Below are 17195 nucleotides of genomic sequence, written 5' to 3'. Positions count from 1 at the left end.
ATTACAAGTGACAGATGACAAGCTTTTCTGGGAAACATTGTCCAAGAAGGAATAGGCAAGAACTGCAGTCAGGCAGAATTACATATGCAAAAGAGCAGTGAGAAATAAGAGAAAATGGCAGATTGCAGACGGCCCTGAAAGCTAGGCTAAGAAGTCTGGTTTGAGACAAATGTCCAGCTAAAGCACGTCTGAGCGTTTTTTCCACAGAGGTGAGGGAGAAGGGCATGTATCTATTAGGTTGGTGCAAAAGTAATTGTGACTTTGCCATTACTTTCAGTGGCAAAAACCACAATTACTTTTGCACCAATTTATTCATTTATTTATTTTGAGACAGAGTCTGGCTCTGTTGCCCAGGCTGAAGTGCAGTGGCATGATCTCAGCTCACTGTAACCTCCACCTCCCTGGCTCAAGTGGTCCTAGTGTCTCAGCCTCCCGAGTAGCTGGGACTGCAGGCATGCGACACCACCCCCGGCTAATTTGTTTTTTCCTTTTTTCTTTTTGTATTTTTAGTAGAGACGGGGTTTCACTATGGTGGCCAGGCTGGTCTCGAACTCCTGAGCTCAGGCCATCTGCCCTCGTCGGCCTCCCAAAGCGCTGGGATTACAGGCGTGAGCCACAGCTCCCGGCCTACCATCCTACAAGGTAGGCATCAGGATCCCTACACAGCGAAGGCGCCCCCACTACGTATCTGTCTACAGGCGTGCTTTCTGCGGGCTCTGCTGTGGACAGCACTTGGGATGCCAGATTGACCACTAATAAGGTAGATCCGTATGTACTGCTGTGGGGCTGAGTAACTGGTAGAGGGTCCCACAGTTAGAAAGCACCTGGACCTTGGCCGGAATTGGCGGCAAGTCCAGTCAGCGGAGAGGTGCGGTCCCTGGGACTGGGCGTGCTCTCGGCACCAAGGTCAGGGCAGGCAGGCTCCTAGAAGCCCGCGCGCTCCGCCGCGTCGCACTAGGTTGGCTGCCGGAGCCCAGCCAGCTGGAGGGGCGGGTGCCTTCCAGCTGGGGGCGGGGCCTTGCCAGCTAGGGGGCGGGGCCTTGCCGCTGGTAGGGTGGGGCGGGCCGCGGGCGGTGGGCCTTGGGCCGGGTGCGGACTAGCTGAGGCCGAGAACCGCGAGCCGCGAGCCGCGCGGCAGTCCGGGGCATCCAGGCTGCAGGCCGTGCCCAGGCTGCGCCGCCCGCCTGCCTCCCGCGCCGCCGCGCCGCCAGTGCGAGCGCTCCTCTCCAGCATGCTGTGGTGGGGCAGCCAGGCGCTCCGGCGCTTCTCCACTGGCCGGGTGAGTCCGGCCCGGGCGAGCGTCCAGGCTGTCACCCTGTCCTGGTTTCCAGACTCCGGGGCGGGAGGGCCGGGGCGGTGGGGCTGGGGATGAGCAGCGATGCTTAGACTTTGCTAAAAACCAAGACAGCGTTTAAAACAAACAAACAAAAACAGAGAGACCTCAGAGAAGGGCCTGGGGAGGGTCCCGGACGGGAATTGGCACGCAAGCCATTGTCTACTGCCGGGAAGGGGCTGAGGATGCAGTTTTTGGACGTGTCAAGTCTGGCTGGGATGGCAAGGTGGGAACGGTCACTTGGTAAGGAGGACAGAGTCTGCTTCCTTTCCTTTTTCACTTCAATCATGAGATCCCTGGTCAAGAGCCGGAGCCGTATGGGGCCGAGACCGTCTCCCGTCTCCTGGAAGAGGAGGGGAGTATCAAGTCAGTAGGGTCCTCGATGGCCGCCTGGGAGGTGTAAGCGCTCGAGACTGGCACGGAGGGCCGGTTCAGATAATGGCACTCAAAGCCGATGGCTGCAAGCTCAGTATTCCTGAGCTGAGCTGCAGATGGCAAAATTTCTAGAATTGCCAGGCGCTGCAGGGGCAGCCACGCTGGAACACTATTCTACCGTAGCACAAGAACCGAGTTCTGGCCCAGCCCCGCGCCTTGGAATTGCATCACCTCCTCCAGAAATGGAACCGAGAGCGGACACGTTGCACTGTGGTGCTGCCTTCAGCACCCAGGGGACCTCGGGACTGTTTAGGGAAGAGAGAGAGAGAGAAAAATAAAAATAAAAACTGTCTTATGTATCGTATCTCTTTTATAGGAAGTACATAAAAGAACTTGATTATCGATTCTTTTTCTTGGTCGTGCCAAAGCCATATGTACATATGTATATATTCAGATGTAAAAAACTTGGAGGCAGAGAGAAGTCTTGAGTAGCACCAAAAACTGGCCCAAACTTGCATCAAAGGAAAAGCTTTCTGTATCCCAGACAACCCCAAATAATAAGATTTCGTTTTACTCTTTGCAACCAGTTCTAGTTACTTTGATGTATATTCACCTTTTATAAAATGGGGGTGGGGAGGTGGGGAAGACCTGCTCTGCTAGGACTTTTGCCTGCTCTGCTGGACCCCTCATTAGCTCCCCCCACCACGTGGCACATGAGATCCCAGATGGATAGCACAGAAAGCGAGGGGCTGTGCCGAGTGCCTGAGCCTGTTTTGTCGGTCTCCTCTGTCAACACCTTTCATTGACTTGTCTTTTTTGGAGAGCAGAAGGAAGTCTTGAGGAATGAAAAGATTTTGATAGTGGAGTTTGCTAAGATTTCAGTAATAAAAAGTAAACATCCCAGGTGGCAAATGGCATAAACAAAGCCATGGATGTAGGGAAGCACTGACGTGGTCCGGGTCTGACTGTACCCAGGGGCGCATGTGGAAAAGCAGTGACACGTATGGCTGGGAAGAAGACAGTTTCCTCAATGGTCAAAAGGAAGCTACTGAGTGATGAATGAAAAATGTGGAATGTTTTATCCTGTGAAAAATGTTCTGGACTGTGTTTTATGAGTTATTCAAAATCAAACAGATACATGGCTGGTGGGAATATAAAAAGGTACGACCACTTTGGAAAACTGTTTGGCAGTTTTGTATGTAGTTAAACATATACCTATCATATGACCCAGGAATCACACTCCTAGGTATTTACCCAAAAGAAATGAAACCTTATTTGCCCACATAAAAACCTGTTTATTAATGTTTATAGACTTTATTCATAATTGCCAAAAACTGGAAATAAATTGTCCTCAACTGATGACAGGATAAACAAGCTGTGGTATATCCATCCATACAATGGAATTCTACTCAGTGGTGGGGGGGAAAGGAATGAACTACTGACGCATACAACATGGATGGAACTCAAATATGTATGCTAAGTGTAAGAATCAGACTCAAAATGCTGCATGTTTTATGATTTCATTTATCTGACATTTTGGAAGGAGTAAAACTGTAAGGACAGAAAAAAGATTTGTGATGTCTGGAGCTGGAGATAGGAGGAAGAATTGATTATAAACAGGCATAAAGGAATTTGGGCGGTAATGGAATTGTTCTGCATCTTGATTGTGGTAGTGGTTACGTGACTGTGTGTTAAAACTCACAGCAGGGTACACTGAAAAGGGTGCATTTTACTGTATGCAAACTATCTTTTAATTTTAATTTTTTATTTTGTTGAGACAGAATCTTTGTCGCCCGGGCTGGAATGCAGTGGCACAATTTCGGCTCACTGCTATCTCTGCCTCCCGGGTTCAAGCGATTCTCGTGCCTCTGCCTTTTGAGTAGCTGGGATTACAGACATGCAACACCATTCCCAGCTGATTTTTGTATTTTTAGTAGAGACGGGGTTTCGCCATGTTGGCCAGGCTGGTCTCGAACTCTTGGCCTCAAGTGATCTGCCCACCTCAGCCTCCCAAAATGTTGGAATTACAGGCATGAGCCACTGCACCTGGCCTAATTATCCCTTTATCTTTAAAAACTGAAAAGTCAAACAATGCTTTTAAGTTTAGTATTAAAGCAGAATGAAGGATGAATAAAAATAAAGCTTTCAGAACCTAGCAAAATCCAAGGGAAAAATTAGTTTATAACATTTCCTGATAGAATTCCTTTTTCCATCCTCTGTCTTAAATAAAGGGAGTTAGAAACATTTAATGATTTCAGCTTAGTGATATGGCTGGATCTTTTTAACTAAAACAACCGTTTGTTTTAAAGCCCTTTGTCAATTAGGTATTATTGCCCACCTCTGATATCCTGCCTGGCTCACTGCTTCTTCTCCCCATGGTAGGAGTTATTTAGCCCTCTATTCATTTGGCATTCCTTTGTTTAGCTTTCTCTGCCAGTGTCTGGGTCAGGTCTATCTGGTAGCTCTGGGTTTATAGCCTGGCTCCAGGTAACTTGAGGTTACCTTCTGATCCAGCCCGAAGAGGCAGGACCCTTCCTTGGTCTTTGGAACCAAGTACCTGCTTTATTTCTCAGTTCTAGGAACCAGGTTCTTAACTTGTTTCCTCATTGCATGACCTCTGCTCTGGTGTCTTATCTGTTCACAGGATCTCCAAATTCAACTTCAAACCATATTTAGTTGTCAATTATACACTGAGGACTCTAAATCCTGAGGATATAATAATATTAATAGATAGCATTAACAAATATTTCACATACACAGTTGTTCCTTGTCCCTTGCATTCATAGGGGATTGGTTTCAGGACCTCCCATGGATATAAAAATCTGAAGATGCTCAAGTCCCTTATATAAAATGGGGTAATATTTGTATATAACATATGCATATTCTCCAGTATACTTTAAATTACCTGTAGATAACTTATAATAATGAATACAAAGTAGATGCTATGTAAATAATTGTCCCACTGTATTGTTTATGGAATAATGACAAGAAAAATTATACATGTCTAGTACCGATGCAATTTTTTCCAAATGTTTTTGATTCATGGTTGGTTGAATCCACGGATATGGAACCCACAAATACAGAGGGCGACTGTGTCCTCCTTTAATCCTCATGACATCTCAATGAAGTAGGTACTAGGTTGAACATCCCAAATCTGAACATCTGAAATCTGAAATGCTTTAAAATCTGAACATTTTTGAGCACTGACATGACACGCAAAGGTAATGATCATGACAGCATTTTGGATTTCAGATTTTCAGAGTTGGGATGCTCAAATGGTAAGTATAATGCAAACATTCCAAAATCTGAAAATATCCAAAATCTGAAACACTTCTGGTTCCAAGCATTTTGGATAAGGGATTCTCAACTTAGATTATTATGACCATTTTACTGATAAGAAAACTGAGACCCAGAGAAGTGGACTAACTTCTTCAGACTCTCACAACCCAAAGATAAAACAATAAGCAAGAAAGAAATAGTCCCATTTTCAAGGAGTTCATAGATTAGTGGGACAGACTATTAAATCTGTGTTTTTACGAAAAGAATAATAATACATAATACACTAACTAAAATGATATAACAAAAAGGAAACATAAATGAACAATAAAGTATGAAAATACACTCAACCAAACTAGTAATCAGACAAATGCAATTTAGAACAAGATATCATTTTTCACTCATCAGGGTGGCAAAAATCGTAAATTTGATGATATTGTGTGTTTCGCAGGGGTGAGAAAACATTTCCTCCAATACTGTAGAAGTCAATTTGATGCTATCTACTTCAATTAAATTTAGGTTTTAAAATGATCCTGCAGTTTCACTTGTAGGTATCTGAGAAAAATACTTCCACATGGGCACAGGAAGCATGTACCACGATATTCATTGCCATGGGATTTGTAATAATGACATATTGAAGGCCAAAATGTTTCTCAATAGGGACATGAACAAGTAAACTGAGATATAGCTACACTAAGGAATACTGTGCAACGATTTCAAAGAATGAATTATATGTATCGACAAGGAAAGTTATGGAACATTGCACATAATATTATTATATTTGAATTATTTTTGGAAACAAAATAATACTTTTTGTATATATTTCCATGTTTTTATTTTTTATTTTATTTTATTTTTGAGATGGAATCTCTCTCTGTCGCCCAGGCTGGAGTGCAGTGGCACGATCTCCGCTCACTGCAAGCTCCGCTGCCTCCTGGATTCACGCCATTCTCCTGCCTCAGCCTCCCGAGAAACTGGGACTACAGGCGCCCGCCACGACGCCCGGCTAAATTTTTTTTTTTATTTTTAGTAGAGACGGGGTTTCACCTTGTTTACCAGGATGGTCTGGATCTCCTGACCTCGTGATCCGCCCGCCTCGGCCTCCCAAAGTGCTGGGATTACAGGCGTGAGCCACCGCGCCCGGCCGTGTTTCCATGTTTTTAAATGCCTAGGAAAGGTCTGTCGAATTCACACCAAACTACAATACTAGTTTCCTCTGGGGAGTGAGGAAGGGATGCAGACTGGGAGTGATGGTCAAAGGGGGCTGTAGTCTTATCTGTGATTTTTTTTTCATAAGGAGATTGTGTGTATATGTAATACGTATAATTAAAAATTAGTTTAAAAATTTTTATACAATTAAAATCTTATAGTAGCTGCTGTGCATGGAAATCCTGCCTCTCTAGTACTGGAGTCCGTTTCTGGACTCGAGCCCTTTGGACGGTCTCTCCCTTTACTCAAAGTCTTTGAAGTGCTCTGTGGTCAGCAGCCTCGGCCTAGGAGCTCTCTCCAGTCTCTGGGTCCTGGGCATCCCCCTCTGGCATCACCTGCTCATAGGCCCCTGTATTGACATCCCTCTTTTTAAAATCTTTTATCCTTTTTATGATGAAAAAACAAAAGTTGGCCAGACATCCAAGAAAGCCCTTGCTGATATCTTCTTTATATAAGGAGGCAATAGGAAAATCAAGTTGCACAAGTTTGCATTTATGGTGGTATCCTGAATCTTGGTTGAATCTTGCAGATCTACTTCTATGTAAAGTGTAACTTGTTGCTTCTATTAGTATGAGAGTTTGTTATAATCGGTTGCAAGAGCTTTTACAGTATTCCAAACTATATCCTGTGAATATGCTGAAGGTGGATTGCTAGGTCAGCTTTGATTTTCACGCTCTGTTCCATTCTCAACACAAGTGGTGTGCCTACCCAGAGCTGGATCATGCCTCCACAGTTGCCTAAGCAGTCTATTAGCATAGAAATTAGACTCTCCTGCTTTCGATTAACTCTCCTGCTTAAAGAAGCTCAGTGAATCTCATTGTCTTCACAATAAGGTCCAAATTATTTGACACAAAGCCCTCCGTGCCTCTTTCCACATTGTCACTTGTCACCATTCCCTGACTCCCAGTATTGGACACGCTGTGCACGTGCATTTGTTTCTTTGTAAATCCTGCACCCTCCGCCTGGCACTTCCCAAGGACCTCCTACAATCCTCTCCCTTTTCTCTGCCAACTCCCAAGATGGATTCTTTAAGATTCAGCTAAGGAGTTGCCTTCTGGAGAAGTCTTCTCCTCTCTTAACCAAACTGTGCTCTCCTATTCTAGCACTGTGTTACTATTTCTTAACTTGTGTGCCCTCCCTACTAGTTGGTGGATTCCCGAGGACAGGGACCACTTCTTTGTATCTTTAGTGGAGGGGTCGCAAAGAGAAATTCCCACAGAGGCCAAACAGGTAAAGCAAATGAGGGATTTGAGCTGGATGGAGGGCAAGACCATGTCCAGGGTAAAGGGGCCACAACTGCTCAGCGCTAGCTGACTGTTGCTATATGGGGCCATAGACCAGGGTTGACAAACTTCCTGAGCTTTTTTTTGATTTTTGTTTTCTGAGACAGAGTCTTGCTCTGTCGCCCAGGCTGGAGTGCAATGGTGCGATCTCAGCTTGCAGCAACTTCTGCCTCCCAGGTTCAAGCGATCCTCCTGCCTCAGCCTCCTGAGTAGCTGGGACTACAGGCATGTGCCACCACGCCCAGCTAACTTTTTTGGACTTTTAGTAGAGATGGGGTTTCACCAAGTTGACCAGGCTGGTCTTGAACTCCTGACCTCAGGTGATTGGTGCCCAGCCAAACCTCCCGAGTTTTAAAGACAAGTTACAAATTGTGCCTTCTGAGGTGAAACCTCCTAAAAATCTTAACAGAGTCCTCTTAAAAATGCTTTGTGGACCAAATAAAACACCCCTGCCAGGACAGTAATGTGCCACCTCTACCATGCACTATGCCCAGAGCGTGGCAAAGCCTGAAAACATGCTTGTTGGATGAGTCTTGCACAGAGTCAGGCACAGTTTGGGACACTGTGTGCCAGATGCTCCATGAAGTGTTAGGCATCTCAGGGTCTCAGGAAAATGCACTTTGTTTTATTCTTTTGTGTGAAGGTCCTCTGTGTGAAACTGCCAATTCTTACTTGGATAGCTTTGGCCTTACTTTATACGCTGCCCAAATGGTTCTATTAGCATCTGGCCAAAGTGCTTCAGATCAGGGCAGACTCTTTGCACTGTGCCTTGAAGTTTTCTATGGAAAGCTTTGTGTACTTTTTTTTTTTTTTAATTCTTGGAGCATAGTCAGGGTCTATATTAACTTGCTTCCTAAAGAATTCCACCAGAGGGTGGATAGCCTGGGAATGCATTATTTGACAATTTGAAAAGCAAAGGCTCTGCTCCCTCCAAAATTCTCCTCTAGTGCAGAATGTTCTCTCTAAAGAAACAAGGCCAGGCGTGGTGGCTCATACCTGTAATACTAGCACTTTGGGATGCCGAGGCGGGTGGATTGCCTGAGCTCAGGAATTTGAGACCAGCCTGGGCAACACGGTGAAACCCCATCTCTACTAAAAAAAAAAAAAAAAAAAAAATTAGCTGGGCATGACGGCATGTACCTGTAATCCCAGTTACTTGGGAGGCTGAGGCAGGAGAATTGCTTGAACCCAGAAGGCAGAGGTTGCAGTGAGCCAAGATCGCACCAGTGCATTCCAGCCTAGGTGACACAGTGAGACTCTGTCTCAAAAAAAAAAAAAAAAAAGAAAAGAAAAAAGATTATAGAATTTATCATCCAGATTTGGAAATGACTGTGTGTCATTTTATGCCCTTTCTCACTAATGCAACGGACGCCTATAGTGAGAGCCAATTAAAGAATGGTGCTGTCTCCCACGTCACTTTCAGCGTGGCATTTCCTTACACAGGCTGATGGAACTATTCCCAACTGACCTGTCAAACTGTTGCTATGTTTTTCTTTTTCTAAAGTAGGAGGGGAACTTTTAGCGTAGGAAAGCCTTAGAAACACATCTGCTAAAGTACGATAGACCCAGGTTTGAATCCTGCCCTGGACCTTATTAGCTCTGCCTTTGGGCAGGTTACTTAACTTTTCTGACCCCTTTGTTTACTCATTTGCAAAATGGGTCACTGGGGGGATTAAAGATGTATAATAAGCATTTGATGAATACTTTTTGAATTAATGAAAAGAGCTCAACATAGTGTTTGGCTCATGGTGTATTTCCAATAGGAGATATCTATTATCATTATTTTTATGTACCTAGGTATTGCTTATGGTATGATAATAGTACTATGTAACATTTAGTGAGCATTTACTATTGCCATGCACTGTGCTAATGCATTACACACTTTATCCCATTGAATCCTTATAACAACCTTATGATATAGGTACTATTACTATGCTGATTTTAATTGATGATGGAAAATAAAGCTCAGTTCAAGACCCGCACAGCTGGTGTATGAAAAAACAATAGGCACTAGGATAATAAACAGAGTTGGAATCTCAGGGCTGCCTCTTAGTAGCTATTTGACTCCTGGCTACTTAACCTCTCTGTGCTTTAATTTCTTTATCCATAAAGTGGCTTAATCATGCCTGTCTCCAGGAGTCATTGTGCAATCAAATGAAGCAATAATGTGAAATACTTGGCCCACACTAGGGTCTCATTAAAATGTTTGCTCTTATTTCCACCCTTTCTTCCTGACCCAAACTCCCCAGGCAGAATCCTGTTCTTGCAGGCAGACATACCACTCTCCACAGAGCAGAGATTCTCAGACTTCCATGTACTTACGAGTCACTGAATAGTTTGTTAAAATGCAGCTTCCTGGGCTTAAGATTCTCACTCAGTAGATTTGAAGTAGGGCCCAGGAATCCACATTTTAAACATATTCTCCCAGTTACTTCTGCCAACACAGGCAGACACCACACCCGGAGAAATAAGACTGAAGTAAAATAGCCTGTAATCCTGGCACTTTGGGAGGCCGAGACAGGTGGATCACCTGAGGTCAGGAGTTTGAGACCAGCCTGGCCAACATGGTGAAACCCCGTCTCTACTAAAAATACAAAAATTAGCTGGGCATGGTGGTGCATGTCTGTAATCCCAGCTACTCGGGAGGCTGAAGCACGAGATTCACTTGAACCCAGGAGGCGGAGGCTGCAGTGAGCCGAGATCGCGCCACTTCACTCCAGCCTGGGTGACCATGGAGTGAAACCCTGTCTCAAAATAAATAAATAAAGTAAAATATCTCAGTGCAATTTTCTGGAATCTTGCTAACTCATTATAAACATATTTATAGTCATAAAATCTGAAAACTTCTCAGTGTTAGAAACTCACCTTTATAGCTTCAGCTTCAGGTTCAGCATAAAGCTCAGAAAGTGTTTCAATGAATGTAGTGTTTCCAAAGACACTGACATGGTTTCTTTTTGGTGGGGAGGGACGGAGTTTCATTTTTGTTGCCCAGGCTGGAGTGCAGTGGCGCGATCTCAGCTCACTGCAACCTCTACCTCCCGGGTTCAAGCGATTTTCCTATCTCAGCCTCCCGAGTAGCTGGGATTACAGATGCCTGCCACCATACCTGGCTAATTTTTGTATTTTTAGTAGAGACAGGGTTTTTCCATGTTGGTCAGGCTGGTCTCGAACTCCTGTCCTCAGGTGATTCACCCGCCTCAGCCTCCCAAAGTGCTGGGATTGCAGGCGTGAGCCACAGCGCCCAGCCAACATGAATATGGAATTGAACTCCAGATAACCAGACGACAACTGAGTGGCACATTACATTTGAGTCATCTCAGTCTCTTGGTTCTTGTGTGTTTTAAAAGTAGTATTTTAGATGTCTTAACTATCTGGCATTGGTAATGGTAAGTGGTACAGCCAAAATTTTTGTAAGGTGGCAAACACGTAGATTCTATTTCAAGCAACAGCATTAGTTATAGGATTTGAAGACAGCATACAGGACATTTTGATTTTTTTGAGAAGAGAAAATTAAATGGTCAGCCGTGCATTATCTGCAGGTGAATTTGCTGTTGTTGCAGAGTTAATCTGTTTGTTTGCAAATATTTGTTGAAGCTTTATTAGGTTATTTGGGGATAGAAAGTTTGGCTGACCCTAGGATTTTTTTTAATTAGTTAAATTAGTTAAAACTTTGTTTTATTATCAGCTCAATTACAGAGAAGTTGTGATGTGGTATCCTTTTAAGTTCATACCTAAAAACAGGATGCTACGTATGCCTCTAATAAAGTGGGAAATAAGGGAAAATTAAATTTCTTCATAAACAGATTTTTCTTAGTGAGGCTTTACTAATTTAGAATTACTTGCCAGAACATTAGAGAATCTCATTTAGATTGGAGGGGGATAAACATCCTAAGTTCAGATCCCATGGAGCCACATGCTAACATGGAAGAATGTAACGCAGAGAGAGTTCTGTGGAGGCATTGCCAAGAGAGGAAGCTCATAGAAAGTCATGGCCCTCTGACTACCCTCTTTTCTTTCTTTCTTTTTTTTTTTTTTTTGAGACAGAGTCTTGCTCTGTCTCTCAATCTGGAGTGCTGTGGTACGATCTCAGCTCACTGCAACCTCTGCCTCCTGGGTACAAGAGACTCTCCTGCCTCAGTCTCCCGAGTAGCTGGGATTACAGGTGCAGCCCAGCACATCTGGCTAATTTTTCTATTTTTAGTAGAGACGGGGTTTCTCCATGTTGGCTAGGCTGGTTTTGAACTCCTGATCTCAGGTGATCCACCCACCTGAGCCTCCCAAAGTGCTGGGATTATAAGCATGAGCCACCGTGCCTGGCCAAGGGCAGGTTTCTTACATGCATATATTGCGTAGTGGTGAAGTCTGGGCTTTTGGTGTACCTGATACCCAAAGAGTGAACATCGTACCCAATAGCTACTGTTTTTTTAGACAGAGTCTCGCTCTGTCCCCCAGGCTGGAGTGCAGTGGCATGATCTCGGCTCACTGCAAGCTCTGCCTCCCAGGTTCACACCATTCTCCTGCCTCAGCCTCCCAAGTAGCTGGGACTACAGGTGCCCGCCACCACGCCCGGCTAATTTTTTGTATTTTTAGTAGAGATGGTATTTTTAGTGTTAGCCAGGATGGTCTCGATCTCCTGACCTTGTGATCCGCCCGCCTTCGCCCCCCAAAGTGCTGGGAATACAGGCGTGAGCCACCGTACCCAGCCCCCAATAGCTACTTTTTTAACCCTTACCCTCATCCAATGTCTTCTATCCATGCTTATGTCTTCGTCATTTAATTGTTTCACAGGTTTATTTCAAAAACAAGCTGAAGTTGGCACTAATTGGCCAGAGCCTCTTTGGACAAGAAGTCTATAGCCACCTCCGCAAAGAGGGCCACCGAGTAGTAGGGGTGTTCACAGTTCCAGACAAGGATGGAAAAGCTGACCCTCTGGGTGAGTGCATCTTGGGACGACTGGGTCAACAATTCTCAGGTGCAGGTTGGCCATCAGCTGGTGTGGCAACTCTGCGTTCATCACAATACACGCTCCTTCTATTTGTTGTTTTGCCCTCACCAGTGCTGGACTTCCATCTCATGGTCCAAGGTAGCTGCCTCAGCCCCTACTATCACATCTGCATTCCAGCAAGCAGGAAGGAAAAAGTGGGAATCAGGGGAAAGCGTTTTATTAAGGGTGTAATCCAGAGTTGTACATATTACTCCCACTTGTATCCCATTGGCCAGAACTTAGTCACAGGCCAAATCTATTTGCAAGAGTGGCTAAGAAATACAGATTTGATTTGGGGTGGCTATGTGTTCAGCTAAACTAGGGGAATCCACTGCTAAAGGATGAAGGGGGACAACTAGCAGTCTCTGCCATATACGTGGACTTCAGAAGCATTGCAAGCATATAACTTTTAGACCTCTTTTCAGAATGAATCCTGGGAAATGAACTCTTTCTTGGTGCCTGGTCCCAGGGTCAGGACCCCGTTTCCATTGGTCATGGCCATTTGGGCTCATGGCATAACTCAGAAAAAGAAAAACTACCAACCTCACTTATAGGGTAACTATATGAGGAAGTGGTACAGCATGTGGGTGATGGCATATGTTCTGGAATCAAGGAATGAATTCTGATTCTGCCACTTACTAGCTGTATGACCTTGGGAAAGTTACTTAATCTTAGCCTCAGTTCAGCGGTAGCTACCTCACGTGGCTGCTATGAAGATTAAGTTAGATTAATGTACACAAAGGGCTCACAGTATGCCTGGTTCATAATAAGGAAGCACTAATGACAGTAACTGAGTATTCTTGTTAGAATAGTCAACGAGGACAGCCAAAAATAGCTCTGGGGCAGCCAAAAACTGAAACGGAAGCCCAACACCTGGATGTCTCAGCCAGTCTCAGTGGAGTGCCTTTTTTTTTTTTTTTTTTTTGAGATGGGAGTCTCACTCTGTTGCCCAGGGTGGAGTACAGTGGCATGAACTCAGCTTACTGCAACCTCCACTTCCCGGGTTCAAGCGATTCTCCTGCCTCAGCCTCCCGAGTAGCTGGGATTACAGGCACCCACCACCACATCTGGCTCATTTTTGTATTTTTAGTAGAGACGTGGTTTCGCCATGTTGGCCAGGCTGGTCTTGAACTCCTGACCTCAGGTGATCCACCTGCCTTGGCCTCCCAAAGTGCTGGGGATTACAGGCGTGACGCACCACGCCTGGCCTGGAGTACATTTTTTACAATGAAGACTTCTAAGTTTCCTCCACCCCAGTTTTCTCTGCCATATGATCTTTCACAATTTCTCCCATGGTCACATATTTTTACCACCATTTATCCATTTTCCTGTCATTTGACATGTGAGTTCAGTTTTATGAACATTCACATTTTGTGAACATTATTGTGCTTGTCTCTCAGATTCTTCCAAACGGATTGACCAGGGGCTAATCATGATGGCTGGGGCCCTTCAGGACTTCCTTAGGCTTTAGAATTTAGGTTTCATGGTGGAGGCATCATCTCATCCTGAGTCAATGAATTTTGTTATTCAGATGTAGGAGAAAAGAAAGGACACAAAAATGCAGATAGAAAGCTTTAGTTAAGACTTCTGGAAATTGCCTAAATTAACATATATGCTATTATATATTAAATATATAAATAGTATATAAAAATATATACTATTATTATATTATAAAAGTAATATATAATATAAAACATGTACACTATATTATACCATAATTTCTATAATATATTAATATATACACTTATATATTAATAATAGTATGTATATATTTTATACACTTAAACACTTTTTTTTAGAGACAGGGTCTTACTTCGTTGCCCAGGCTGGAGTATAGTGGTGCGATAATGGCTTACTGCAACCTGGAAGTTGCAGTTGATCCTGGGCTCAAGCGATCCTCCTAAGTAGCTCAGACTATCGGTATGTACCACCACATCCAGCTAATTTGAAAATTTTTTTTTTTCTTTTGGTGGAGACGGAGGTCTCATTATGTTGTCCAGGCTGGTCTCGAACTCCTGGGTTTAAGCAATCCTCCTGCCTTGGCCTCTCAAAGTGCTGGGATTACAGGTGTGAGCCACTGTGCCTGACTGATTTTTTTAAATATATACTACTTATATACAAAACTGTATACTTAAATTATACATATATAAATACTTAAGATATAAGACACATAGTAAAAATGACATTTCATTATGAAAAAATAGGCTTGTGCTGTTTGCACTTTGGTGGGCCATTTCATATGGCATTAGGATGGAGCCATTTGTTTGGGAGGGGACAGTGCTCTTCTCAGGAAGGAGACTCTGGTCTGTTCAGTGTGGCAAAGCCCTTAGCAGGAGCTGAGCATGTATTCTCCATTCTTGGCCTCTCAGCTTTGTTAACTTATTTGTTTGGTGAATTTGGGAGAAGGAAGTAGACAAGCTCAGCTCAGCAGTTGGCAGGGAGAATGTGTTCTGGTCTACAGTTTGTTCTGTATAGGGAGGGAAGAGATTCATGGCTTTCTAACTGTGCCAGAGGTGAGTGTGTTAAATTAGTGGGTGAAGCATTGGCGCATGCCTCCAAATCTGAAGCTGTTCTTAAAAGGTTGTATCAGTAATAAAGGTACCATTTTTTATCTAAAAAGAAAAAGCTTTCATTAAAATCTTAAAATATCATCTAGCCAAAATCTTTTCAGTTCTAATTTATTATGCCTTAAGTATATAGATATGTATCACCTTAGTGTGATCCAATTACAACAGGTGAAATTCTAGTCACAATCTAAATTGTTCTTCACCATGTTTTATTTATAAATAGTTCATGAAACTGCAAAATTACAATATGTGAATTCACAGTGATATAAAATTACTGCTAACTTCTAAAAAAAAATCTTTTTTATGCTCAGCTTTGGCTGCAGAGAAAGATGGGACTCCTGTGTTCAAGCTTCCTAAATGGAGAGTCAAGGGCAAGACCATCAAAGAGGTGGCAGAGGCCTACAGATCCGTGGGTGCAGACCTAAATGTGCTCCCTTTCTGCACTCAGTTCATCCCCATGGATATAATTGATAGTCCAAAGCATGGCTCTATCATTTATCACCCATCCATCCTGCCCAGGCACAGAGGAGCCTCTGCTATCAATTGGTGAGATTTTTTCTTCTTACTTTTTTGTTTTTGAGATGGGGTCTTGCTATGTTGCCCAGTCTGGGTTCAAACTCCTGGCCTCAAATGATCCTCCTGCCTCGGCCTCCCAAGAAGCTGACATTTCAGGAGTGTGCCAGAATACCCAGTGAGACTTTTTTAATTACAGAGAGGGCGAGTGTATTTCAATTGCCTACATTCTTTCTGTTTTTTACCTAGGTGATCAAGACAAGAAACTAGGCATGCCTGAACAATTGTGAGGTCCTGATTGGTTACTACTATTGCATGAACTCCCCTGAGATCTAGACATACAGTGTGAACCAGGACAGCATTTACCAAGAATAGCCTATGGAGTACTAGCTCCATTGACTGTTACACTAGGTATTGAGCAAACAAAGGTTTTACGGTCAGTAAGTTTGGTTTATGCCAGATTTTTAACTGCAGGATTCATTTGAGCTATTAATACGGGCTTTAATGTCAGTATCATAATCCCCTAGAGGGAGTCTGAATACACAATGTTCCCAAACTTATTTGACCACAGAACTTTTTTTTGCATAGAGCTTCTCAAGTACATTTCAGGAAATGCTGAATTACTTGAAATAATCATCAAGTAACTACTTGAAATGATGAAATGATCACCTTCATTGTCCATCTTCCCCATTCAACTCTAAGCTTCTTGAGGAAAGGGACTTTGCACAACATTTGTATTGCTATTTTCCAGTGTCAGGAACAGTGGCTGGTACACTGTAGGTACCTAATACCACAGGGACACAATGCTGTGGGTTGAGGTGGGCCCTCGTACCCTTTCTGCTCTCTGTCCTTTACCTGCACATCTTCCTAATATTCCTCAGTGTCAAGTTGTTGGAATAACCTGGAAGCCTACACTTGGTTTAAATGTGATGAAAAACATTAATTGTATTTAAACTTTGATTACATGGATTGATTTCTTTTTGGCTCTTATAAATAGCACACTATTATTTAGTAGATATCTTCACACTTAAACTTGTATTTTTTCTCAGTTTACACTGTTTCCACATGCAGAATCATTGGATCAAAGCATATCAGTATTTTCAAGGATCTTGATAACAATGCCAGTTAATTTCTTAGTATTTCTGAAGAGTTAGTGACTGATGGATTGATTTAGGTCTTGATTTGTACTCAAAAGTAAAAAATATTTAAATTATTACATGGCTGACCTATTATCATATTCTGTCTGTATTAGCTTGAATTCATAATCACGTCTGTCTTTCACATTTGCTTCACATTCTGTCCTTCACAGAGTATCCTGTTTTATCTTCTGTTCTTATTCTGCCTAATACAGGGTCAAGCACGATGTAGGAATTGGACCTAGTGGGCAAATTACTTGATCTTGAAGTAGAAAGCTGACCCCTGAGAGTCAATGAGTGGTAGTAACGATAGACTCTAATGCCTTTTTGAATTCACTGCAAGTCCTTACTATACATTAACAAGAAAGACTTAAGATATGAAGATGTATGATATAAAATAGCAGTACCATTAGACACTGCTTTTTATGAGCCCTGACATCTCCCACTTCTACTGTTAATTTCTCATGCTAGCTTCATTCATTGTCTACCTTTCCATTATAACTCTCTTATACTTTAATA

At 43.2% G+C, this 17195-nt stretch overlaps 1 protein-coding gene across 2 annotated transcripts in view; it reads left to right on the top strand.

Moving 5' to 3' along the window:
- Positions 1–1215: 1215 nt before the first annotated feature.
- The window catches only part of ALDH1L2 (aldehyde dehydrogenase 1 family member L2), a 66026-nt gene continuing 50046 nt past the window's right edge, over positions 1216–17195 (top strand). Inside the window, exons 1-3 of one of the 2 annotated variants that reach the window (XM_023208934.2) lie at positions 1216–1279; positions 12265–12409; positions 15339–15573. In XM_023208934.2, the coding sequence (XP_023064702.1) occupies positions 1232–1279; positions 12265–12409; positions 15339–15573 (428 nt within the window). In that variant the 5' untranslated portion in view covers positions 1216–1231. Of the gene's footprint in view, positions 1280–12264; positions 12410–15338; positions 15574–17195 lie in introns of those variants that run through there. The other variant, XM_023209013.1, reaches the window with a different exon arrangement.

Source organism: Piliocolobus tephrosceles, chromosome 10, assembly GCF_002776525.5.
Source record: "Piliocolobus tephrosceles isolate RC106 chromosome 10, ASM277652v3, whole genome shotgun sequence".
NCBI classification, from domain to species: Eukaryota; Metazoa; Chordata; class Mammalia; order Primates; family Cercopithecidae; genus Piliocolobus; species Piliocolobus tephrosceles.
Note: the sequence above shows the minus strand (reverse complement) of the source record. Positions and strands in the feature narration are given on the sequence as shown.